The 26,639-nt window shown below is 35.0% G+C and overlaps 1 protein-coding gene across 1 annotated transcript in view; it reads right to left on the bottom strand.

Moving 5' to 3' along the window:
• The window catches only part of CRPPA (CDP-L-ribitol pyrophosphorylase A), a 324,334-nt gene that overhangs the window by 161,086 nt on the left and 136,609 nt on the right, over positions 1-26,639 (bottom strand). The window contains exon 7 of the mRNA XM_030823123.1: positions 18,571-18,668. Within this exon, the coding sequence (XP_030678983.1) occupies positions 18,571-18,668 (98 nt within the window). The remainder of the gene's footprint in view (positions 1-18,570; positions 18,669-26,639) is intronic.

Raw genomic sequence — 26,639 nt, forward strand, 5'->3', positions numbered from 1 at the left:
AGGACTAAAAGAGAAAGAGTGCAGTGATGATTGCAGGCATCTGGAAGCACATTAAATAACACAGTTTTAATACAGGGAATAGACTTCACTAAACCTGAAATAACTAGAAATGGGGAAAGCAGTAGAAATCATCACAACAATATAAGTGAGAGAGAAATAAGACTTAAACTACACAAACTATTCCTAAAACTGTCGGGGAACTTATTTCTACTACTATAAGTAGTCCGAGATTGGATTAGATTTAGAAAAGAACACATACTATGCAAACTTTCCTAGTAAGATTTTTTATTCCATATAGCTTAATATTCTAATTAGCTTCTTTTAAGATTTTTCTATCATAACAATATGAACAAAAACTTAAGAATTACTCGACAAGGGATCTGTGGTATCTTTGCTGTAATAATTCCACAGGAAATAACATTTCAGTGATTCTTACTGGTATTACATTTAGAATGCTTTACATTTCATAGTTCTAAAAATAATACAGTGCTGTTCCTTAGTAAAACATTAAACTCTGTAACTCTGTACATTATCTATTTAGTAGCTTAATTTGCTATAATTTTGACAAAATACTGGAGAATGAGAAAGGAAAGTTTTCAAGGTCTTAGCTTTGCTCTAGAAATTAGTTGGCTATTAAATTTTAAAAGTTTTAGTTCAGTTTAAAATTCACATTGAGCATAAAGCTCAAAGATTTTTAAGAAAAAAGCCAAAAAGTCCATAGTCATCAACAATATATTAACACTACAATAAAAAAAGAAACCAGTATCCATTCTGCAATAGTAAGTTTGATCAAGTGGTAACATCTAGATACTACAGGGAGACAATTTTTCAAAAGTCCCTCACGTATTCAAACATTTTCAAAGGCATTAACAGCTAACTTGTTCCATACTTTCTTTGCAAGGATGTTTGTACAAATTGCAGAGATAGAGATATTTCTTCCTAGAACAGATTTATTTTCCAGTAAGATGGGGACATCTCTCTGTCTGAATTAGGCTTACTTGGCATTCCAGAGTTATCTCTTGAGGAGCAGATGGGCTGATTTGCCTGTATAAGGCCAGGGTTTCCTACTATCAAGGTTCTTTTTAAAGAACCCTACTGCCCAGCAACAACTAACCCTAATTGCATCTCTCCATGGAAATCGGAATTCAGAAAAAAAACGAGTGCTACATTTTTGTTCTTGCTACTGCTATGGTTATAAATGGTCTTTTCTCTGACCCTGTAGTCTCAGATCTTCCACCAATATCTATGATACTGTGTCAGGCTGACTTATTTGCATGCACGTAAAGTATAGTCTCACATCCTGCCAAGTTTCTGACTTCACAGATATGAAATAAGGCAACCATACCACCAGATCTTAACTTCAACAAAGATGCACAAGTGAATTCTGAACTCAGGAAAAAAAAAATCTTACTTTAAAATTTCCTTCTGCATGTAGAGAATGAAAACATGAGAGACATTCTGATTCAGTTTTTTTGAAGTATTAAAATAAATTTCCTTAGGACAGAGCTTAGGATCTTTGAGGACAGAAACATTCATGTTTTTACCACTAGCAAATGCTTAATAATTTTAAAAACAAAAACAAAACTTTGCCACTAGTTTTTTAAAGAAAAACATCTTGTGTCAAGAAAATAGTGTACGTTCTTAAAATGAACAATGTGGGAAAGTTCTTTAAAAATACAAACTCATCAAAAAATACTACATAGAAATAATTACTCTGAAAGGTAAGTATCATTCCAACAATTCTCTATGAATAACATATGTAGTAACCAGGAAAGACAAATGAAGGACTAAAAGTATGAATGTTGTATTAAAATGGAATAATATGCATGTCATTTTAAATTATGTAATTTTAGTGAATGAAAACCAAATGTAGTAAAACCAAAAGTATTGCTAAATTTCAGATAATTCATTTCCAGGAAGTTTAATTTCTAAAGGTTAAGAAGAGGTGCTAGGAGCAGGATAAAGACACTGCACTCTTAATGACAACTCACTTCTTTTTGTAAGTCAGTATTCATTGACTTCCTTCTGTGAGAGAAGGAGATAGCACATTTTAAGTTCTACCCATAGCCTAGGTCTGGTCAATCATGTTGTTTTAAATCTAAAAAGTTTATTAGATTCTTATTCTATTTTGTGGCCATAATTAACATTAGACATTATCTACCTTCAAGGAAAGTGACTTAACAAAATTTTCCCCAATTCTAAATTTTTCATTTTAATTCACATTATTAGATGAATATGGGCAAGTAGTTGGTTGTTTTGGAGCAATTTTTTTTTTTAAGAAAAGCAGTAACATTTTTAGGTTCTTTGAGTTTTTGCTTAAGAATAGTTTATCTAGGAATAAAAATTTGGTTCATACTTTCCCTCACAGATCTGCAATCACCGTGCCACTATTTTTAATTGTTACACGTTTTCCTTCTGCTTCTTATATTCCATTTGTCATTCAGCCATTCTCCATTCATTTTCTTGGATTTCAATGTCAAGCAGTTTCCCCCACCCCTCCCCCCCATTGCCCTTCCCAGTACTCATAGTGGTTACTTTTGAGGTTTTTTTCTTTTATCTTTATTACCAGAGGAAAACTTGTCTTGTGGTGATATTCTTGGATTTCACCTTCATCCCCTCGGATGTTTGTAGATAATGCTTCATTATATTTGGAATGAATACTGTAGATATATGAGGTCGGACCATCCTACGTTTTGCTTGTTTATGGGTTTTGCATCTTGATGTCTTCCTGAAGTATTCTTCATGGGGAATTTCCAAATCAACCACAGTAAGTTTTATTACGAATTGTTATTTCTCAACTTTTCCTGAAAATATGCCCTTTTAGATCAAATAGAATTAGTTCAAGGAAACTTTCTTTTAGCTTTCTGAAGAATTTGATTTTTCTACTTGATATGTGAAAAGTGTCCACACATTGGCTGCCTTAGTCATCTAAACACCTACTCTACTTTAGCTACCATTTTTTTTAATTGGAATATGCTGCAATTATCTTGACTTTTCTCCCCTCAGTTATCTGACTTGCTGTATTGTTTCTCTAAGAGACTAGTTCTTTAATAGTGCTGCTTTCATAATAATTTTGTTTCCTATTCAATCACTGTTAATCTCTTACAATGTTGTGTTTTGAATTTTTAACCTTGAATTCAGATTCTCACTGAGTTCTTCTACAGAACAAAAAGATACAATTTGGGAGAAGGAAGAGGTCTCAGGTTTCATCCAGGTTTACCTCTTACTTATGTGCATTATAATTTTTTAAGTAGAAATTGTACTTTTCCTGGTTATTTTCTATGAATTAAGAGTGTTAAAACAAAATCAGACACTGATAGTTTTCTCTGTCTCTATGAGATGCCACAGAAAATTGAGATATTTTCTACTTTTAAAGGATTCTCCTTGGCTCTCACATTTCAGCTTCTCAATCTGCTTCTAAGTTAAAACTAGAAGAATTATCTTAATGAGCCAACTTTTGCCCCCATTACAAGGTCTGGGAGATCCACAGGCAGGGTGTAGAAGACATCAGCCAGATTATCATCTGCACTTGCTTTCTTGACTGTTACTTTTAAAAATGTATGCATTAAGTGGGGCCCCTCATGTTTGTTTGGCTGCTGTTAATTTTGCTTATTTTCTATTGTTTTTAAAGCAATGGAGAAGGAAGATTTTATGAATGATCTTTATCGTATTTACCTGGCTGTCACTATTATTTTTAAGTACTTTAAGGAATTATTTTATTTTTACATTGTACATCTTTAGACAAAAGGCAAGTATTCCCTAACCATTAAGAGTATTTTAAGTATTCCTAGAAGAGCTTCATTTTTCTCATTAAGAACATGTAACTTTATATACATATTACATATATATGTGTGTAACTCCCATTAGATTAAATCTAAAATAGTGACTGACATTAAAGCCCTTCATAGTCTACTTATATTCTACCTATTCAAATCCTAGCCACCCATTCCACTCTTCAACACAAATATTCTTAAACTCTAAAGAAATTTTTCTCTATTGTCACAAATACTGGGCTCATTCATACCTATGACAACTTCGGCCCATACTGACTTCAATATCTACTTGCTTCTTCAAAGCTATTATGTATTTCTTAAACTTTAACAGTTAATAAGATATACATTCTTAGAACACACAATTGTAGGCCAGGCGCGGTGGCTCACACCTGTCATCCCAGCACTTTGGGAGGCCAAGGTGGGTGGATCACCTGAGGTCAGGAGTTCAAGACCAGCCTGGCCAAGATGGTGAAACCCCATCTCTACTAAAAATACAAGTATTAGCCGGGCATGGTGGTGGACACCTGTAATCCCAGCTACTTGGGAGGCTGAGGCAGAGAATTGCTTGAACCTGGGAGGCAGAGGTTGCAGTGAGCTGAGATCGCGCCACTGCACTCCAGCCTCGGTGACAGAGTGAAACTCCATCTCAAAATATAAAAAAAGAATGTACAATATAGATATATGGAAAGCACAATGCCCAGCCACATAGTGTTATTGTAATTGTAATTAAAATATATTTGTTCAGTTACATGATACATTTAAAACTGCACTTAAAGTAATTCTTTGGCTAATGCCCATAAACTAAGACAGAAATGCATACACAATATTTACATAAGTTATCAAATATTAGTATTTTTGTACTCTTGAAAAACCAAACTGCAATTTTTTTTCTTCTTGAGACTCTTAATAGTTGTTTCTAATTCTTTTAGTCATACTGCTTTCCTCCCAACCAGAAAACAATCAGTATTTTCCATGCTTGAGTAAAGAAACTTAGATTTTACCTAAATATAGCAACGGTATCTGTGACACTTTTAATCAACAAAGACCTCAACAGACAACGCTATTAGGTTGTTTATAAAAAAAAAAAAAAAGTCCTAAGCATCATCATATGCTGTCATTCCTGATGTTTCCACACTCAAACACAACAAATGGAACAATCTGCTGGCTAGAATTTCTTCTGTAAATATTTTGGTTCAAAGGACATTTAAACAAAATTTAAAACAACCTTCCAATGTGTTCAGTAAATTAAAGTACAACAAAAAAAATCAAACTTTCCTTACATCGTAACAAACAAGAGTTTAGGAAAGATTTACCATAAACTAAATGCAAACATCTGTGTATTCACAATATTAATACTATATAAAGCATGGACATTAGGAATAAAGATGGATTGTCAAAAAAGTTTTCATTTCAAAAAGCATTAAGGCCTAACTAAGCCTGAAAGGTTTTGGTTCAATTCCCATGAGTCAGAGGTTCAAATATGTGTTTCTGAAAAGTCAATCATCTTTTTACAGAAAACGTTGGCTGGGTCATCTCTGAGTCTGAATCTTCCAACGTCTAGCCTCTCTACCATTCAAACAATGGCACTAATATAGGTATAAACAAGTGACTTATAGAGAGATGTATTTTCTTTCCACTCTGTGAACATGCCAGCAATTAACATCCCTTTTTGCCTATCTAGCATTCAGCATTTACTATTTCTTAGAATAAGCTTTTAAGCTTTTCTTTTTGTATGTGTGTGCATGTGTGTAGTAAAGAGCATGGACTCTGGTACCAAGATCCCTGGGTTTGAATCTATCTCCAGAACAACGTTGCTGTGTGACTTTAGGTAAGTTACATAAGTCCTGTGGCTCAGTTTACTCCTCAGTAAAATGAGTACATCATAGAATTGATATGAGGATTGGCTAAGCTAATATGTGAAGGGTAAGAGTTAACTTTTCCAAGATGTCTTCTCTATAGCTTGTCCTCGTAGAAGGCTTTAAGGAAGTCAATCCTGGTAGAGTTGTAAGCTAATAAATAAATTGGGTTACCAGTCGGCTAGGTTATATAAGCTACAGGCTGCTAACCATGAATGGTAAGCTGGTGGATGATACCAGTGGCCTTCCACTTCATGACCTGCCATCATAGGACTTAAACCCTAGCTAGCTGGTCATACTAAAGCAGGTTTGATACTCTCCCAATCCTAGATGCTAGGTAGGCAGAATAGTACTATAACCAAGGTTATGAGACATTGCACTGCTATTGGATCCCTATCTCTTATCACACAAGGAAAAGGACTGGTGCTTCCCTCACTATGCAACTTAAAAGTCACAGCACAAAGACTGGAGTCTAACATTCAGCCCGGAAGATCCATTTGCAGTGCTACATAATGCAGTGGACACTGCCTCTGTCTGAGTCCAAGGACTTTTCCCAACAACTACTGTTCTAGGAAGTCTAAAGCCTAATGTGTGTACTGACAAGTCATTCATCTTTGAATATATGTAAAGACCTAGTAGCATTCATGTTTTGGGTCACCTAATGCACAGTGCTATATTAAATGCTTGCTGTTATAACTCTACTCACTTCTTAACTTCCACTTTTAGAGGACCCTTTAAAACATATCTCCATTATCCCTTTACATTTAATATATTATATTTATTGAGGCTTTATAACTTGCCAGAATCTATGCTAAATACTTTCAACAATTATCTTGTTAAAACTGCATAGTACACCTATGCACGAGCAGGTATTATCATCATCCTCATGTTATAGATAACGCAGCACAGGCACAAAAGTTTGCATAATCTAAGATTACATAGGCAGTAAGGGGCTAGCACTCAGACTCAGGTCGGTTTGAACTCCCAGGTCCACATACATAACCTCTAAAGCACACTGGACATCAGTGTTACTCTAGGTACTATTACCTTGTCGCAGATATCACAAGACCCTTACCCAGAGAGGAGTAATTCTACATGTCCCAAAGTCAACTCCAGGGGAAGGGGTGTGGGGGAGGAACATGTATTCTGGAGGAAGTCAATTAAGTACTAACAATCTTAATTGCCAGTATACACATTCCCTTAACTGTGATGTTTCTGGGTCCTGGATAGTGTACAAAGTATTTAAGAAGTGTCCTCCAATTGCAATCTTCAGATTTGATATCAAAGTAATGTCAAGTGCTTCTGCCCCACTGCATTAAACATGTGCTGAGCAGTTGGTGGTAGAAGACATTATTGTGGTAAGTCTTCCTTTGTGCATCCCTCTCGCACTGTTAAAACTCACATTGAAAGCCAACTACTGTTCTGATGCAACACTACAAGGACCGTGGAATGGAAAATGACAAGCTCTAAATTTAACAAACCTTGAGCACCTAACACAAAGAATTTAAGGCTCCTGTTTTATTTTTTTATTTTATTTTATTTTTTAAGACAGAGTCTTGCTCTGTCACCCATGAAGGAGTGCAGTGGTATCCACGCCTGGCTAATTTTTGTATTTTTAGTAGAATAGGGCTTTCACCATGTTGGCCAGGCTGGTCTCGAACCTCTGACCTTAGGTGATCCACCCGCCTTGGCCTCCCAAAGTTCTGGGATTACAGGCATGAGCCACCGCACCCAGCCCCGTTTTATTATACATCCAAAGTTGGATAGTGTCAACACAAATTGTAAAGCTGCAAAATACCACCCTGCTCTTCTTTCTGTTGAGCTTTCATGACAGATTATAATATAACTAAAAGACAGTGTGTAGTAGATGGGAAACAACTGGCATTAACTCATATATCATGTTTGGCAGGCATGTTCTGTACCTATTAGCGGAAATCACTAATGATATGTGAAAAAGATACAAACAGTAATATGATCCCTTTATATTTATTAGTACTGCATAAAACATTTGCAAGCTGAGAACTGGCAAGTTAAAATGAACAAATCCTATCTGTCTTAATTAAAAATAAAACAAGGTCACAAAGAACAGAGTATCTTAGCCATTTGATGGATTAATATAATTTCATTCATTTGACCAATATTTATTGATAGCTACAAGCCAGACACTAAATTGTATACTGAGACCACGTCAATGACTAGACAGGTTTCTGCCCTCAAGAAGTTTATAGCCTAATGGGAAAACAAAATAAATTTTAGATGTGTATTTCTCGAATTTCAATGTCTATGGGAATTTCTGAGAATCCTGTTAGAAATGCAGATTTTAATTCTTTTAGATTTGCGGTAAAGCTAAGAATAAACATTTCTAAGAAGCTTACAGTTGATACTGATATAACTGATGCCTGGATCACACTTTGAGCCAGCAAAAGGTTCTATCATTTGAATCCACATTATCCTCTAAAAGCCCTCTCTCATTTTGAGTAGATATTTACTGAGGAGTGTGTCCTCATCTAGCAAATGAAAGAAAACTGCAACCTTACTAAGCCAAAGCCATTGCCTTTATCTTTATTACATATATTGGTATAGCAAACATAAATGACTAAAATTAAACAATTCATTAATTCAACTTTCTTCCTTCAAATTCTTGCTAAGTTTACAACGTAATTTAATTTAAATGCATAAAGTTTTATTTTTCCTAAGTAATAAAGATGCTGCCTAAATGTACAGTCTGCCTTCAGAATCTGTTGGTTCCACAGTTAAGGATTCGAGCATGGGTCAAAAACATTTGAAAAACAAAACTAAACAATAAAAATACAAATTTATAAAAATACAGTGTAACTATATAGCATTTATATTGTATTAGGGACTGTATGTAATCTAAAGATGATTTAACATATATAGGAAGATGTATATAGGTTATATGTAAACATTATTTCATTTTATGTAAGGGATTAGAGCACCCATAAATTGTGATATTTGTAGAGCAGAAAGGTAGGTCCCGGAACCCCCAAATAAATTGAGGGACAACTGTATATAGAAGTACAATTGCAGCCTGTTTCCATATTAAAATCATGTGATGATAAAATGACAATCACTTAAATTACATGATTGATATTGTACTGCAAATGTGACAATTGTTCTCAAAATGTCTAGATAAGAAATATTAAAAACGTTCTCAACAACCTCCATTTTCCACCTAGATTTACAAAATGATAGAAAATAAAGAAAATTAAAATCAGCTATAATATGTATGAATAGCTTACTGAAGAGTTCTTTCACATGTAATCCCAAGAAAATCATGCAATAGTCTTTAAAAGAATATTCAGACACCATCCCAATATTTGTTCAACCTAAAAACTGCCATCAAACCCTATGTAATAAGCAAACTATTTTTCATTAATGTATATTCCTCTTCTTTGAGAAATATACTTGCAATATTTATACATAAAATTTCCCTCTCATACAACTTTCCCATTATGACTTATTAGTAGACTGTTGAATATACATTGTTTAGCTTAGAGGTTCAAAATATTTAAAAAATACTAAGGATAAATTACATTTTGAACAAAAACTCGATCATGTGACTTGTTTCAGAATTATGTATATACCATAGAATATTTTTTAAACAGTACATTTCTAGACAATATAGAAAAATAGACTCCAGTATGTAATATAGAATCTTACTGTAGAGTCTACAGAATACATTTTAAAAATATTGCTTATGGCTTATTTTCTTCACTCCACTATAAGGTCCCCTCTGCAGTGCTCATTTCTGCAACACTGTCTTTCTTTCCTGACAGAAGGCTGCTCACCACCAATTTCATCACTGTTGCTAACTCCAGCTCATCTAATCTCTGCAACATCTGCTACCAGCACCTTGTCTTCCCTCCTTTTGTGAACATAGTTTTTTCTTCTGGTTAGAAAATCAGTTCGAACTTCTTGAGTATGCTTTGTGTTTTAAACTCTTCTCAACTGTTCCCATGATTGATGGATGCCCAGAGGCTACCTCTTTATCTCCAGCAACATATTTGGCTGTTGGCCCAGTAAAGAGGTACTCCAGAAGCTTACTGGTTCATCATGCTCTCATCTTTAACCACAACTATTTATCTGACTCCTTCCATCTCCACAGCACTGTGTGAGGGATCAGTGATAAGAGACGGTGAAAGAGATGTGCAAATGGACAAATAATAAGCAGGATATGTAGAATGACACAAATATTGATGAGTAATTTAGGAGATCCAATAACTAAAAAAAAAGATTGGGGACAAGTTCATGGAAACAGTAATCAACTAAGCCTTAAAACATAAAATTGACAAATAGTGAAGGCATGTAATCCAGTAGAATAGAGTGCAAAAGAGGTAGAAGACTAATCGTTTCAAGACATGTTGAGCCACAACAGCAATAGCATTGTGACAAAAAACGTCAGTGTAGATTGCAGAAGATCTTAAATGATGGATCAGGCTGTATAGACTTTTTTTTTACCCTCATATACTGAATAGTTATTTAAGGTATATAGTGCCAACGTAAGAGAGAAAGATAAACTTTTTTTTAACACAAGTTGTAGGCCTTGGAAAGAAGTTTTCCGGTAACAAGATAACACGAATAATGTACTGTGGTTATAAGCGCAAAGTGGTATATTTGATTCAGTGTTCCCAGAACCACCAAAACCTTGGAACCATTGTTTAGCTAAAGCTACTAGAACAACAGAATAACCTACTTTGTGGCATTGTAAAGTAAAATTATACTACACACAAATACTTGACATAAAATACATTTCCAAACTCAATTATTAGGGATAACATAAGCTCAAAATGATGCTTTGCAAACATCATGTATCCTATAATTGGAGAAAAAAATTAATGAAATGAAGTGAAATGACTGAGTTCTGAAACTACATTTCAATTTAAATAGCATAAGCAATTTAGTTTATAACATTTTTCAAAATCAATTGTTGAAGGTTAACTATAATCTACATATAAAAACAACTTTGTCAACTTTTTATACGGATTTTCCTTCTAAACATATTTATGTGTAAAATCAAAAAATTTCCTGAGTTAAAGGCTAAGACTTGACTTTATGAATACATGCCCAAAAATTGGTGGTGGCTGGTTTCTGTTTTTATTTGGTAAGCTTAGTATAATGGTTGTCCAGAACTTGTAAGCAATGACCTCATTTCTAAGCGGACAAGATGCAAAAGACCATTTTTACAGATTAACCATCTGGTTCCTTTAGGAAGAGTAATATTTCAACAGGTTCCTGTATTTCAAGAATATAAACAATTAAAAAGATGAAGATATGTGAAATACGAAGAAAAAATGGAGAAAATAGCATTTAAAGCAAATTATCCTAGCTCCCTCAATTAATATTTTAAAACCATGACAATCATATAAATTGTTAATTTTATTTAATACAACATCAATATAATTCATACCATCTTCTTCAACTAGGTGGTCTATCATTTTGGAGTTTCTTTCCACCTCTGAAGAATTGCTCAGGAAATCTGGCTAATATATCAAATAAACCAAATGGATTTAATGAGATGGTTTTTGGCTAGTTTCTATATTCTTTTATACAAATGCATGCACCACATAAATGTGGTGCCGTTCAGAGTGAGAGGCGCAAGAGAAAAAAGTAGCTTTCCGGTGTTATTTCACTGTTATTAACTATACAGTATTCAGGTGCAAACATATGAAAATCCTGTATAGTCACACTAAACTATAATATGTATCAAAATAAGCATAAAATAACTGTTTTGGATAGGTCTTAGGATGTTGCTGTGGCTTAATTTGCTCTATTTATCTTCTCTCTGCTTTTCTTTATTGCATGTGCTATTTTTGATGTTTTGTTTGACTAATACGTCATACAGTGAATTTACTGAGGTCTATGACAAAAGGCATAGATCCATACACTGGACACAACCTTGAGGGCATAAGAAAAAAAAAAAAACAAAAAACTAAGTACCATAGAACAGCCTCAACAAAACAAAGCATGCTTTACACATGATTTTCAGTTACACCCTGCTTGTCATTTGTGATTACTCAAAACAATAATTAAATTATGTTTTCCAGGAAACAGGAAGGAGTGGATAACCAAAATACATGAAAAGCCCCTACAGTCCCTGTTTGTTCAGAGTATAGATCAGCATTCTTTAGGAAGCCCCTACAGTCCCTGTTTGTTCAGAGTAAAGATCAGCATTCTTTAGGAGTTCCATTCTTTTATTACAGGAATGAATATTGGGTTGAACATGCTTATATGCATTTAGAGGCAACGTGATGTATGAAAACAAATACTGCAGAGGTTTCCTCTGTAGAACTGTACTTTTAAGAGGAGCAGCCAGCATAATCTTCTTGTAAAGGTAAACTGGATCATGTCATTTTCAAATAAAGTCTTCTCTCACCTCATTTTCCCCTTAAAACAATATATAAATGATAATAGTAGCAACGGTAACAGTAGAAGTGGTAAACTCAACATAAAAAGCCTACAAGGCTGTCTCTGGGTCTGTCCCCAGCTCTTTCCTTGTCTCCTGCTACTCCCACTTCCACTCCATTTGCATCTCCAACCACTGACGCTTTCTTTCTGTGCCCCAGTGAAGCTCTTTACGTGCCTTTCACATACTGTTACTTCTGGTTTGTTCTTTAAATAGATAATTATTTATTACCCTTAAAGGCTTAAGTTAAATACCACGTCTGCCAAGAGATTTCACTTACTGCCTTCCACTCCCAATCTAAGTCACTTTCTCTGGCTCTCTTACATAAGCACAGTTATGTTTTCCTTAGAATATTCATCACAATTTGACATTTTAATTTGCATTCGTTTACTTTTTATCCCCAACTGGACAATATGCTCCTTGGAAATAGGAAATCATACTTGCTCAGTTCAAATACCTAGTGACTATATCATGATAGGCATTTATTATTTGTTAAATAAACTAGAGAATTTAGGAATAAAAGACTAATCATATCTTCCTACTTATAAATTCCTTACTTCCTTCAGTTCAGTATATAGTATAAACTATTTTTGGATATTTACTGAAAACTGGGAAGAAGTGAGAGAGGTCCCTTTAAAACTGTCTACCACCCTGATCTATCTCTGGAGAGCTCTATCTTCAAAGCTGGTAAGGTCTGTGAAATACTTCAAATTGCTGAGAAAAACAGAGGAGGAAAATAGCAAGACTGATAGCAAAGCCTTGTCCTTTAAGAATCAGTGAAAAGTGCCTGTGAATGGGGGGAGTAGGAGAGGTGCCTCTCCCCAAGTTAGCTCTTTACTTAACTTTTTAACAACCTCTTCCAGGTATTTGGTGTGTATCATTAAAGTTAGATGTTTGGTTCACCTGTAAGGTATGTTGCAAAATTCTAGTATAGATAATTACAATAAACATACCCAATCTTTTCCCTTAATTTCAAAGGAAAACATTTTTTCTTTTCATGTTAACAAAACAATCCTCCCATTATGTGTTGAGCAGCTCCACACCCACACTGATCTGCCCTACAGATGCCAGGATTTCAATAGTGGTGACTTCATCCTTTTTACACATTCCTTTCAAAGTAGGATGAAAGCTTTGAGAGGTGAAAATGTTAGAATACATTGCATTTTGTGTTTGTAAGTTATAAGCTGAAAAATGTCATGAGATAAATTTACCTTTATAAGGGAAGGGAAAAAGTATATAAAACTACATAAATCCTTTCCTAAGGGGATGTCTTTCAGACATTAGGTATTAGCCCTTTGTCAAACTTAAAAATCTCAGTCTTTTATCTCACCTTTCCTTAGAAGAATATTAATTAGTAGAGACCATTTTGAATCAACTAGCATCTACATTCACTATTTACATGATCTCAGGCAAATCAAACTGCAAGTTTCCCTATTTCTATTTGTAAAATAAAGAGGGAAATCAAAGGGTTATTTTAAAGAGAAAAGAACTGCATGGTACTGATACAGACAGGAGACAGGGAAATACTGGGTAGAAGAGGGCAGTCCTCGGTGAGGGCCACACCCTTAGGCCTGGGTACTGTGGCCCAAAGTGAGAACATGCATTCCTGTTTCCCACTCAAATGCTGCTTTTTGGCCCTCCCTGCCTCCCATCTTGTACCCATAAAAAACCCCAAGCTCCGCTAGCAGAGTGATGGCAGAGGGGCAGCAGGGCAGCAGAGTGGAACAGCAGAGGCTAGAAGAGAAGCAGCAGTTGTCAAAGAGAAGCAGTTTGACTTCAGAGGGACGGCTTGAAGGTGGGACTTCAGAAGGATGGCTTGACGGTAGGACCTCAGAGAAGAGTTCAGCAGGGGACAGCCAAGCTCCAGGGGAAGACCACCTTTCCACTCCATCCCCTTTCCAGCACCCCATCCCACTGAAAGCCACTTCCACTCCTCAGTAAAATCCTCCACATTCACCACCCTTCAATTAACTGATGCAGCCTGATTCCTCCCGGACACCAAACAAGAACTCTGGTACCAAGAGGGCTGGTGCAAAAGGTTGCCATCCTACTCTCCACTGAGCTATTAAACACTCAAGCTGTTTGTAGACAGCAAAGGTAAAAGAGCACAATGTAACACACGTCCTCTGGAGCTTCAGGGGTCATGGATACCCCGCTAGATGCTGTCATGGAGCCGCATGAAGTTCTATTCCTGCCATCGCGCCCAGAAGGACTTGTCCTGGCCCCTGTACATGCTCACCTGCATGATCCCTGTCCCATGAGAGGTGGAGAGCTGTGGGCTGAGTAAATGAGCCAACCCCTTAGCCAGTCCTACGAAGGGGCCAGGGGAACTCCCATTTCAGTACTACCCCTGACACTCCATAATCAGTGTTGTGGCTGTTTTTTATTTTATTTTATTTTATTTTTGAGACGGAGTCTCACTCTGTCGCCCAGGCTGGAGTGCAGTGGCGCGATCTCAGCTCACTGCAACCTCCGCCTCCTGGGTTCACGCCATTCTCCTGCCTCAGCCTCCGAATAGCTCGGACTACAGATGCCCGCCACTACGCCCAGCTAATTTTTTGTATTTTTAGTAGAGACGGGTTTCACCGTGTTAGCCAGGATGGTCTCGATCTCCTGACCTCGTGACCCACCCACCTCGGATCCCAAATTGCTGGGATTACAGGCGTGAGCCACCGTGCCCAGCCTATTGTGGCTGTTTCTAAGAGAAAGCATTCTCTTAAGTTTGTGTGGCATAACAGGTTTTTAAACTTTTAATTCTTTTTAACCAAATTTAGAAGCCAGGGAAGGCTTAGCAGGAACGATATCTCCTTTCAAGGTAAGCCAAGATTCTCTGAGTAAAATAACAGGACACCCACAGTTCAGTTTTAGAAGTTCTACATTAGCTCCTCATTAAAAATAAATAAAAAGCCTAATTTATCTCCAAAAAAGAAGATATTACAATTAAGAAATTTTTGAGGAATGGTGATTTTCTTACTTTTGAATATATGAATACTTCTTAGTTTTATTATATGAAGGAAATCCCTAACTTCGTCAAACCTAATTTTTTAAAAATTCCAAATTTGCTATGTCTGTCTATATTTATAGACGAATTAGATACTTGAAATTAAAAGAGAAATTTAAGTGCTCTTTAAAAATTATAAATGGCCAGGAGAGCACACAAAAAATAAAGGGGAGAAAGATTCTGGAAACCTAGAAATATGATTTTAGTCTTTGAATCTCTGCAGACCCTTCATAAAAACAGAAAAAGCAAGGAGGATATCAAAGCCAAAAACCTATAGACATTATCTACTATAAAACCAATATTTGGGAGGCTGAGGCATGAGAATCATTTGAACCTGGGAGGTGTAGGTTGTGGTGAGCTGAGATCACGCTACTGCACTCCAGCCTGGGCAACTGAGTGAGACAGTGTCTAAAAAAAAATAATATTAGTGGGTATGGATAAATTGGTAGCACATATAAAGACACACACAGTTTAAGAAACTGTAGAAAAAAATAGGAGTAAACCAAGAAAGACAGAAAACAACAATATCATCATCAGATACCTTCTGGATACCTTAGCAGGCCATTCCATTCTGGGAATAGCAACAGAAACTAGGAGAAACCTTTGTAGGCTTTAATTCAAAGTTGATAACAAGGAAGCCACATGAACATTCTCTGCTAGGGATAACTCGGGGTCTGGGTCCAAAGCACATTCAAAACCAATAAACAGAAGCACCGTAGTATGTTAAAGCACCAGCCTGAGAAGTCTAGATGGACCAAGGGAGGGGCACTAGGAATAAAGAAAAGAGAAAGTACAGGCAAAGGAGGGCCACGGAGGTGTTATTTTGACTCATCCCTTCCTCCTAAAACTAGATAAAACTCTTTTACTTAAAAAGGAACAATAGGGCTAGGTGCAGTGGCCATGCCTGTATTTCCGCCCTTTGGGAGGCCAGTGTGAGAGGATCACTTGAGGCCAGGAGTTTGAGACCAGCCTGGGCAACATGTGGAGACTCCTGTCTCTACAAAAACGAAAAAAAAAAATTAGCTGGGCATTGCACTGTGTGCCTGTGGTCCCAGCTACTTAGGAAGATGTGATGGGAGGATCGCCTGAGCCCAGGAGGCCAAGGCCAAGGCTATAATAAGCCATGATAGTACCAGTACTCTGTCACCCAACCTGGGTGACAGAGCAAGATCCTGTCTCAAAAAAAAAAAAAAAAAAAAAAATATATATATATATATATATATATATATATGAATGACAGAAAGAAAGTATAAAAAAAGACTAAAGAGCAAAATAATGTACCTACAGAAACACATGCACGTCAGAAAGACCCAGTCATAAAATAAATGAAGACTGTAACCCCATATTTAATAAGCTAAAAGAAATTAAGAAAATGACAGAACTATAAAAGTCAGACTTGGAAAAACTTAGAAACAAGGTGATGAGAAGAGAAAAAATTTAAAAAATATTTCAGAAATGAAGACTAAATTAGAAAAAACACAAAAGGTAATGACTGAACAGAAATAAAAGATGGGAAGTAAGAAAATTAAGGAGAAATTAAGAGATTAGAAAAACTCAAGAGAATGTAATAGCTGTGGATGGCCAAAGAACATGTAAGCTTCATCCAACAGGAATCTCTGAAGAAAACTGAAGTAACCAAACAGAAAAAACTAAAGAAATAATGTCAAATAAAAAGATTTGAAACTACACAGAAGAATCCACTATGTACCTAGCAATATCAGCCAAAATGACTATAATTAAGAAAACCGTAGTAAAACAAATGGACTTTAAAGGAAAAGAATTATTTGAGCATCCAGGCAAATAGACTAAATCACTTACAAGACAAAGAAAGTCAGATTTTCATCACACTTGACCAAAATACTTTATGACAAAAGAAAATAGATTGGCATATCGAAGATACTCAACAAAAAATTACTGAATTAAGATTGCTTTTAATCTAGCCAAAACCACCTTGAAGATTTTGAGCAAAAGAATAATTTTATTCACATGGAAGAACTTGGGAATACTGTGCCCATGAGCCCTCACTAGAGCATCTATTGGAGGATTAGTTCCAGAAAACCAAAATGATTTTTAAGATATCAACATATGGATTTGTAGTGGCTATTACATATATACTTACTTATGTGACTAAGAATAAACAATTGTTTGAGGGAGATAGTAGGTAATGACATGAATGTAAGAATGTATACAGTAAGAAAGTTCACTGTCATCTTTCAGCTATAAAGTTTAAGTTAAAGCATACTAATTCAAATTAGATTCTTTAGAAAGGAGGAGGTAGAAGATACTGGTTAATTTGTTAATTTTAACAACTCATGTATCCAGTACAGCACTGAAGTATGGGAACTAACAGTCTGTACTATCTAATACTGTCACACCACTCTGCCAACTTATCATTGAAAGTTTAATTATAGTTCAAATCCATTGAAAATGTACTGCATGCCAGATGCTTCTCTAAGCACTTTAAATATATTCATTTTATTCAACTCACCCAGCAACTTTAGAACACAGATGTTATTAACAGTTTCAACTTACAGATAAGGAAATTAGGAAACAGAGCTGACATCCAAAGTGCAAGCAGTCTGATATCAGAGCCTATTCTCTTTCCAACTGTGCTATCATGATAAAATTACACAGCTAATGGGCAGGGTGGAGGCTGAGGCAGGAGAATCACTTGAACCCAGAAGGTGGAGGTTGCAGTGAGCTGAGATTGCACCACTATACTCCAGCCTGGCAACAGAATGAGACTCCATCTCAAAAAAAAAAAAAAAAAAAATTGCACAGCTAAAATCAACTTTTACCCTCTACTTTTGATGAGAATTATGTACGTTGTCAAAAGGTCATCAAATATTGAACATAAACTCGGATTAGAAGTTATATATTTTAATGAAAACAGGGAAATTAATTAAAATGTATAAAAATAAGTGTGGCAAACAAAATACTTGAAAGTTGTCATAAAAATGATTAATGGCAGTGCTCAGTGGTAAAATTATAAAGAGTTCCTATAGACACCCTCACACTTACTGCATCTTCTATTTGCCTAGCCCTAATATTAAATATGAGTTTAACTAGGAAGTTGGTCACTTCACATTTACTCGCTTTTCCAATATCATGATTATTTCACCTTTTGTCATCATGTCTCTTATTTCCCCCTCCCTCTTCATAACCTCTCTAATCTTCATAGAGTCTACAAAGTTTACTAAGCATCTAGCATGTGCTGGCCACTATGCCTCTTAAGACAAGTCTCAGCCTTACGCTGGGGAATGCAGGCATCAGGCAGGGCTTCCTAAAGGTCATCACACATGGACACTGGAAAAAAATCCACAAAAGGAATGAAAAGGGGGATGGAGTATGTTTCAGATCCTAAGTGCTGGCAGACCAAAGGATCTCATCGAGGCAAAATAATAAGAACATTACGATTAAGGGATTTTTATGTTTTTTTTTTTTCAAAAAAGATATCTTTATACTATAAAATTTTTGGCAATCAAAGTTTATCAAACTCAGTCTTTGAATACTTACATTTAATTCACTTTTCAGCACTTCTTCAAGAAGATGACCTACATGTTTGTTATCTTCTTTTGTATCCATAACTACACAAATCTCCTGGGAAATTCTCTCTGAAATTAAAAAAAAAAAGTTTCAAACAAAACATGTAACAAGGCCCTAGGATGCTGAAACATAAACTTACCTGATGTTCTTAGCTGTTGATTAAGAATAGGGAGGTTTTGATTTCAGGCCAAGTGGAGTAATCTGTGTACACACTGAGATGGCCTTGATTCAGTTTACTACCCAAGTCCATAAATCTATCCATTGAACTCTTTGTGGGTGAAGAACCAGCCATTGTGCAACTAACAGAAATAAGATATTTTAGGATGCGTTCGGAAGGGAGTAGAGGTGACAACCATTTGAAGTTCAACAGTTCAATCTTTCCATGTTTATAAAGAGTCTCCCAGAACCTAATAGATTTCCACTTCTCAAAGAGATTCACTCTTTAGGCCATAGGTTATCTCCTGTGCACAGATTCAATGTGCCATCCAGTGCCTTGGTTAAGTACATCGTGTTCCTTGACATTCCTCTAGATTTTCAATTCAGTACAATTAAGTTCCTGTTTTGACTATTGCACTAACAAGTAAAAACAACTGAAAGAATTTTCTTCACATCTGAAAGGCCTGAGATGGTCTGATTTAAAATTTATAAACTATGTGACACAGTGATAGTCACCTCTGGAAACCCTGGATGCATTCTTCCAAAAGATATGAAGTCCTCCTCTACAGCAGGCAAATCAGAAGTTACCCTGATTCAAGGTAACTTGACCTCTTGTTTTCATGATACAAAGTTCAACTATGAGCTGAAATCTGAATAGAATTTTTCTTAATCCACATCTTTCTGTCTTATAATTAACAGCAGTTCTTCAAAGTTTCAGGCATCCTATATGGAAATTGCCTATATAGCTGCCAGTTAAAGAGCCATTACATAGCATTATATCATGGATAAAGAAAACAAAGCCTAATTTTAAGATAGGATTCCTGAATCAAAAGTATGTTTGATTAACTTTTGACCCAACTGCTTCTTACCTGAGCAACTCTGTAAAATACGGTCCATATAAATCACTGATGTAGCAATAGCTAATAATTATTTCAAGCAAAGCTAGGGAGAATAGGTTATTGAAAATAATACCACCAGTTAATAGCACTGCTATTACCACCTCCTACTTAACAAGAATATTATGTATTCCAGGAGCTATATGCTATATATGAATACTAATCCTCATGATGACCGTACAAGATTAGTATCATCCTGAATCTACGTAACAGATTCAGGAAGCTTGAATTCAGAGAAGTAATTTGCCCAAGACCACAGGGACATGAGTAGTAGAAAAAGGATTCAAATCCAAAAAAATAAATCTGTAATTCTAAGTTACATGATGCTAATAAAATTCAACATAATTAAAACACAAATGAATGTTTTAGACAGTAAATGCTACAGAACATCATTGTGGATGGAGAGAAACTGGAGACAAGATCAGATAACTCTATAATACAATGAGCTAGGAGCTCACTCTTGAAAGGGGAATAGATTTTGCTTAGGAGGGGAGAAAGGAGCTTTGCAAACAATCAGAAATAAGAAAGAAACAAGATTTTAATGTGTATTGAGGTAGGTAGTCACATAAACACAGTGTGACCAACAACCAAGAGAATTACTTGAAAGCTATATTAGTTTGTTTTCACACTCCTGATAAAGATATACCACAGACTGGGCAATTTACAAAAGAAAGAAGTTTATTGGACTTACAGTTCCATGTGGCTGGGGAGGCCTCACAATCATGGCAGAAGGTGAAAGGCACATCTCACATGACAGCAGACAAGAGAAGAGAGCTTGTGCAGGGAAACTCCCCTTTTTAAAACTATCAGATCTCATGAGACTTACTATCATGAGAATAGCATGGGAAAGACCTGCCTCCATGATTCAATTACCTCCCACCGGGTCCCTCCCACAACACATGAGAATTCAAGATGAGATTTGGGTGGGGACACAGCCAAACCATATCAAAAGCCATAAAATGATTTAGTAGTGAGTTCTAAAGTGGGCTACTTGGTGAGATCAAATCAAAGGGATCCCTTGCTGTCTTGGAAACTAGAGTGTCCTAGGGCTTTCATTTAGAAGTTAACTCATAAAAGCAGTGGCTTTTGAAAACAAAGTTAACCCAAACTTATACATCATGAAATTACATGTTTAGAGAAATCTGGGCTTTGTAATGTCTTAGGCTAAAGCCCCAACAGTTTTATTTCTGAAAACTCCTCATGAAAACATTAGGACAACCAAGAAATTTAATGTACAAAGTAATCTGCAAATGCAACAATTAATGTGATGGTGCCACATTTATATAAATTTGTAAGATAATGCATAACATTAAGAATAATTTTTTAATACAAAACAGCATATGTAGGTTTTCCTTGCCCTGTTTCATCACATATCCCTCTTTATAAAATTCTAAGCTCTACCCAACATGTGTACAGTAATAAAACTGATACATTACTACCAACTTACAAAAATGAAATATTTTTTAAAAATGAATTCAAAATCTATTTGCTGGCCAGTCACAGTGGCTCATGCCTGTAATCCCAGCACTTTGGGAGGCCAATGTGGAACATCACTTGAGGTCAGGAATTCAAGACCAGCCTGGGCAACATGGTGAAACCCCATCTCTACTAAAAATACAAAAATTAGCCGGACATGATGGTGCACTCCTGTAGTCCCAGCTCCTCAGGAGGCTGAAGCAGGAGAATCGCTTGAACTCGGGAGGCAGAGGTTGCAGTGAGTCAAAATCACGCCACTACACTCCAGCCTGAGTGACAGAGTGAGACTCTGTTTCAAGGGAAAAAAAAAATCTATTTGGCATTTATCCTATGCCATGTTTCAGTTACCCTAAATGGAAAACATTTGTTGTTTAGGAGTCTTTCATTGCCACATAAATTTTTACCATCATTTCCACAAAAACATCTGTTGAGTTTGGTATAGAAATGACATCTTTAAAATAACAAGCCTTCCAAATGAACATGATTTGTCCCCCATGTCCTGAAATCTTTGTTTCAATAGTGCTTTGTAGTTTCCAGTGCAGACCCCTTTCATCTTTTGTTAGATTTATTCTTAATTGTTTGTTGATACCACTATAAACTGATCTTTAATTTCCTATTTGTTGTTATGTACAAAAATACATTTTGACACAGATCTTGTATAGTCAGTAACCTTGCTACATTTACTTATAAACTGATGTTTTATAGATTTTAAATTCTCGGTATATACAAACATGCTGATGAGTGATAAAGTTTTATTTCTTTCCAATCTATAATTTTATCTGATAATGAAAAATTTCAAATACTGGCTCTATGCTCATGAAAAAAGTTAGCCTGTAATTCTACTTACTTATAAGGCTCTGTCATATTGCCATTAAACAATTATACTATTCTCACATGAGTTGGTAAGTGTTTTTCCTACTCTCTAGAAAGTGTGCAAGATTGGTGTCATGTCTTCTTTTGAGTGGTTTTGTAGAATTCACTGGTAAATGCCAACTGCTTCTTTGTGGGAGAGCTTTTAATAAAAATTCAGTATCTTAAATGGATGAATGATTATTCACATTCTCTGTTTTCTGTCTCAGGTTAGTAAGGTGTATTTCCCCAAAAATGTGTTCATTTCATCTAAATTCTTATTAACAGTAGCATAACGTTGTTCATAACATCTTAATGTCTGTACAATTGTATTGATTCTTTTTCATTTCTGATACTGATTACTTGAGCATTCAATATTTTTCATGATCACTCTTGCCAAGGTCTTACCAATTTTATTACTATCATCCGAGGAAATCATGATTGATTCTGTCTTATATGTTTGTTTTCTAGTTTATGAGTTCTTAACATTTTCTTCAGTATTTTCTTCCTTCCACTATCTTTTGAGTTTTGTTTGCTGCTTCTCTTTTTAAAAATGTTTAAGTTGCTGACTCTCTTCCTTTTTTCTACTATTTACATTTAAGGCTCTAAATTTTCCTCTAATAACAGTTTTAGCTGTACCTCAAACATTGTGATATTTTCACTCAATTTAAATGACTTCACGTTTAGTTTAAAATATTTCATTTCTTTTCACTTGCTTTCATTTAGAATCATATTATTAGAAACATCTAATTTCTATTGTGGTTTCTTATTTCATCTATGGATTATGTAGAATTTTATTGTTTTTATTAGAATGCTGTGTAAAAAATTACTATAAATTTGGTGGTTTAAACACCACCCCATTAAGTAGTTCACAATGCTACAGGTCAAGAGATGGAGGAGGAGAAGGAGAAGAAAGGGTGACAGAAAAGGTGAGAAGGGAGTACATGCACAGAAATGATAAAGTAAATGAGGCAAAATGTAAACAAGGTAGGTAAAAGATAGGGAAGCTATTTGTGTTATTCCTGTATCTTTTAAGTTTGAAAGTTATTAAAATAAAAAAGCACCCTCTCCTAAAAACAAAAATTAAGAAAAAATATATGAAGCTATATTAATAGGAGACTTTAAAGTTCACCTCTCTTAAGTGAACAAAACATAAGGATGTAGATTCAAGGTAAAGTAACATCATAAGACATATGGTGGATCTGTTATTGTATTGGTTTCTATATTGTCAGCTAATCTCAGCTACTTGCATTCCACGGTGGTCTGCATCTGAGAGGCCAATTTCTTACAATGTCTATGGACCCAATCAATATGTCCTTTACTACTACTGATAAATTCTCAATCTGTCTACATTTAAAGATTAGACCACATACAAAATCATCATCAATTTCTAACTTGATGGTTATCAACTGGTTGCACATCAGAATCAATATAAATATCTTGTTTTCCTTTCATATTTTCAAATACATATGCCTAGTGCACATCAAACAAGGTACTAGCCTATATTTTTGTCCAAAAGTTATTCTGATGTATAGCCAGATTAAAAACCTCTGCTTAGCTATTGCACTGATTTTTTATGATGTAGGGATTATAAAAGGGTCTATCATATATAGAACCTTTATAAATATGGTTTCATATATATGATACAACATTTATATTTTATATATGTATAAATAGGATCTACTGATCTACCATATATATATATAAATGATACTATCTATAGAGATCTACCTATTCATACCTATATAGTATCGTATATTTTATATGTTATGAAAGTTTTGTATGAAAGTTATTTAATAACTTCCCAACTTAAAAGATACAAGAACACAAATAGCTTCCCTTTTATCTACCTAGATTCAATAATATATCATATATATCATATATGATATATATGATGCTATATAGATGATACTGTATCTATGGGTATAGATAGGTAGATCTATATATATATATATAAATGATATTATGTGTATATATGTATCTATATATATACTATATATGTGTGTGTGTGTGTGTGTTTATATATAGTAGGATACATACATATCCTACTATAGCTTATTACCTAAAATGTAATAACTTTGGGGGTAATTTTCCAGTTTTCTTTAATCTGCTGTGTGGCAATTGGAGGATGGTGAGTTTAGTGAGATAGAGCTGTGTTCAGTCACCCATTGCACAGAGACTTTGATATTTCTGACATAAAACTATTTTAAAAACCTAAACCCACACAAACACTACTCTTATCTGCACGTCTCACTGGGTTTTACAATTAAGCAATCTCTAACCTTTATAAAGGTGATATTAAATAAGGTAACATATTTAATAACTACAGATATAGGAGACTTGATAGGCATTCAATAATATTTGTTAAATTGAGGGAAATACAATTTTTAAAATTTTATACAATTTCAATTCTATATTGGAACAGATGCAAAAGTAGCACATTGATACTTTGGCAGCATTTTGCATGTATGAAATGAGAAGAGACCAAAGAACTATTTCTATGCAGAGTCAAATTTTCTTGTATTTTTTAAAAGATTATTAGGAAGCACACATCTGTAAAAGGGCAAATCAAGGGCAAGGAGATGGACTTTAAAAGTCTTTTCATTTATTGATGCCTTCAGTGTGTTAGGCATTGTCCACTCAAAATTGAGTAAGAAGTGACCTCTGCTATTAGTGAATTTTCCAACTAGTACAATGATTTTAAGATTCATCCCTCAGTATAATAAAATATTGTCATTTTAAAAATAGACATATGTAAGAGGAAGGCAGGAGATGTGTGTAAAAGATTACACTTGGAAATTTTAATAAGGATTAGATAATGCGTAAAATTATTTCTAGTGCCTGGTACAAGAAAACACCTAATAGATGACAGAATTATTGCTGTTATGGACACATACATTCAATAAGAACATAAATTGAAATAACTTTGTCCACTCAAAATATGATCAGTTTCTGACTTCAAATTAATCTATTTTTTATGGTCTTAATATTTCAGGGTTTGGTAAACAATCCATATCAACTGCATCCCACTAAGGCTTTGTTTCAAATTTCACCAAACATGCCATAATCATATGTGACAATGGAATATACATTTTGAGTAATACGCCTATGTTTGCATCTCTAATTTGCTTTAAAACAGATGCCCACTCGTTCTCATTGTTTACACCTTAGTTTGTCCACTAGGATCTAGGCTGAAGCATTTTATGTAATTGCTACTGACAATTTCAAAAGCATGCTGCACTGACAATCTTAATTGTGGATGGCAATTAAGATTGTCTCAAAAAAAAACAGTAAAGACTGTACTTGTACCATGTGTTTGGAAGTTCAGAATAGAAAAAATATATAACTATAGGAGCAGGGCTCCAATAAATTAATTGAACCTCCTCAATCCCAGAGTTATTCTAGGATCCCCAAACTAAATGAGAGGAGAAAAGGCACACAAAATATTTAATTTTTTCATGAAGCACAAAATTCTTTCCAAACATATGATTAATACTGATAATTTTCTCAAAGAAAACAAAGTACATAACAACTACCTTGAGGTTAATGAAATCAAAACAAAAATAGAAGCCTTCAGAATTCTTAATCTTCTGTTCTATTAATAAAGCACTTCCTAGAAAATTTCAGAGGTTGAAGTAAAAATATTGAGGGGAACCACAAAATCATTTTACATCCCAGAATTGTACAAATACAAAAATCTAGTCTTTGGTCTCTCCCTGAAAATAGACTGGGAATAAATTATAAAATATTTAGATTTAACATTAAATGATACACGACCTGTCAACTTGACTGATATTAGACTGATATTAGCCTCTGAGTTTTAGTTTTTACATTATCCTATTTTTTAAGTAGCTTCTAAAAAATTCCTAAAAGGCCAGTGGCAGATGGCAAAATATTGATGTCATAACAAGTAAGGTCCCCCCAAAATAATTTCAACATATACTCTGATTTATAATGAATAACTCTTTGTCTACAGCATTTAAAGGTCACACAGCTTGATGTGATTTAACAGAGAGAAAATTCACGCCAGAATATGAGAAAGTCTATAGACTTATATTGAAAACTGTAAGCATTAGTTAAGAAGCCCAAATTTTTCTGTTAATACCTCAGCCCATGTTGAAGAACCTCTAAATGGTAAAGGTATGTATATAATTGTCAATTAAAATTATGTTGGCCAGGTATGGTAGCTCACGACTGTAATCCCAGCACTTTGGGAAGCTGAGGCAGGTGGATCACCTGAGGTCAGGAGTTCAAGACCAGCCTGGCTAAGGTGAAACCCCGTTTCTACTAAACATACAAAAAATTAGCTGGGAATGGTGGCGCATGCCTGTAATCCCATCTACTTGGGTGGCTGAGCAGGAGAATCGCTTGAACCTGGGAGGCAGAGATGGCAGTGAGCCAAGATTGCACCACTGCACTCCAGCTTAGGCAGTAAGAGTGAAACTCCATCTCAAAAAAAAAATAATAAAATAAAATAAAAATATATATATATATGCCAAAAAGAAACAATGTACAACTTAATTTTCCTGGCTCTGATTGTTAATTTGTGTATCAACTTGACTGGACCACAGGATGCCCAGATATTTGGTCAAATATTAAGTGTTTCTGAGAAGGTGTTTTGGGATGAGATTAATATTTAACTAGGTAGAATGAATAAAGCAG

This window comes from Nomascus leucogenys, chromosome 11 (genome assembly GCF_006542625.1).
Source record: "Nomascus leucogenys isolate Asia chromosome 11, Asia_NLE_v1, whole genome shotgun sequence".
Classification (NCBI taxonomy): domain Eukaryota; kingdom Metazoa; phylum Chordata; class Mammalia; order Primates; family Hylobatidae; genus Nomascus; species Nomascus leucogenys.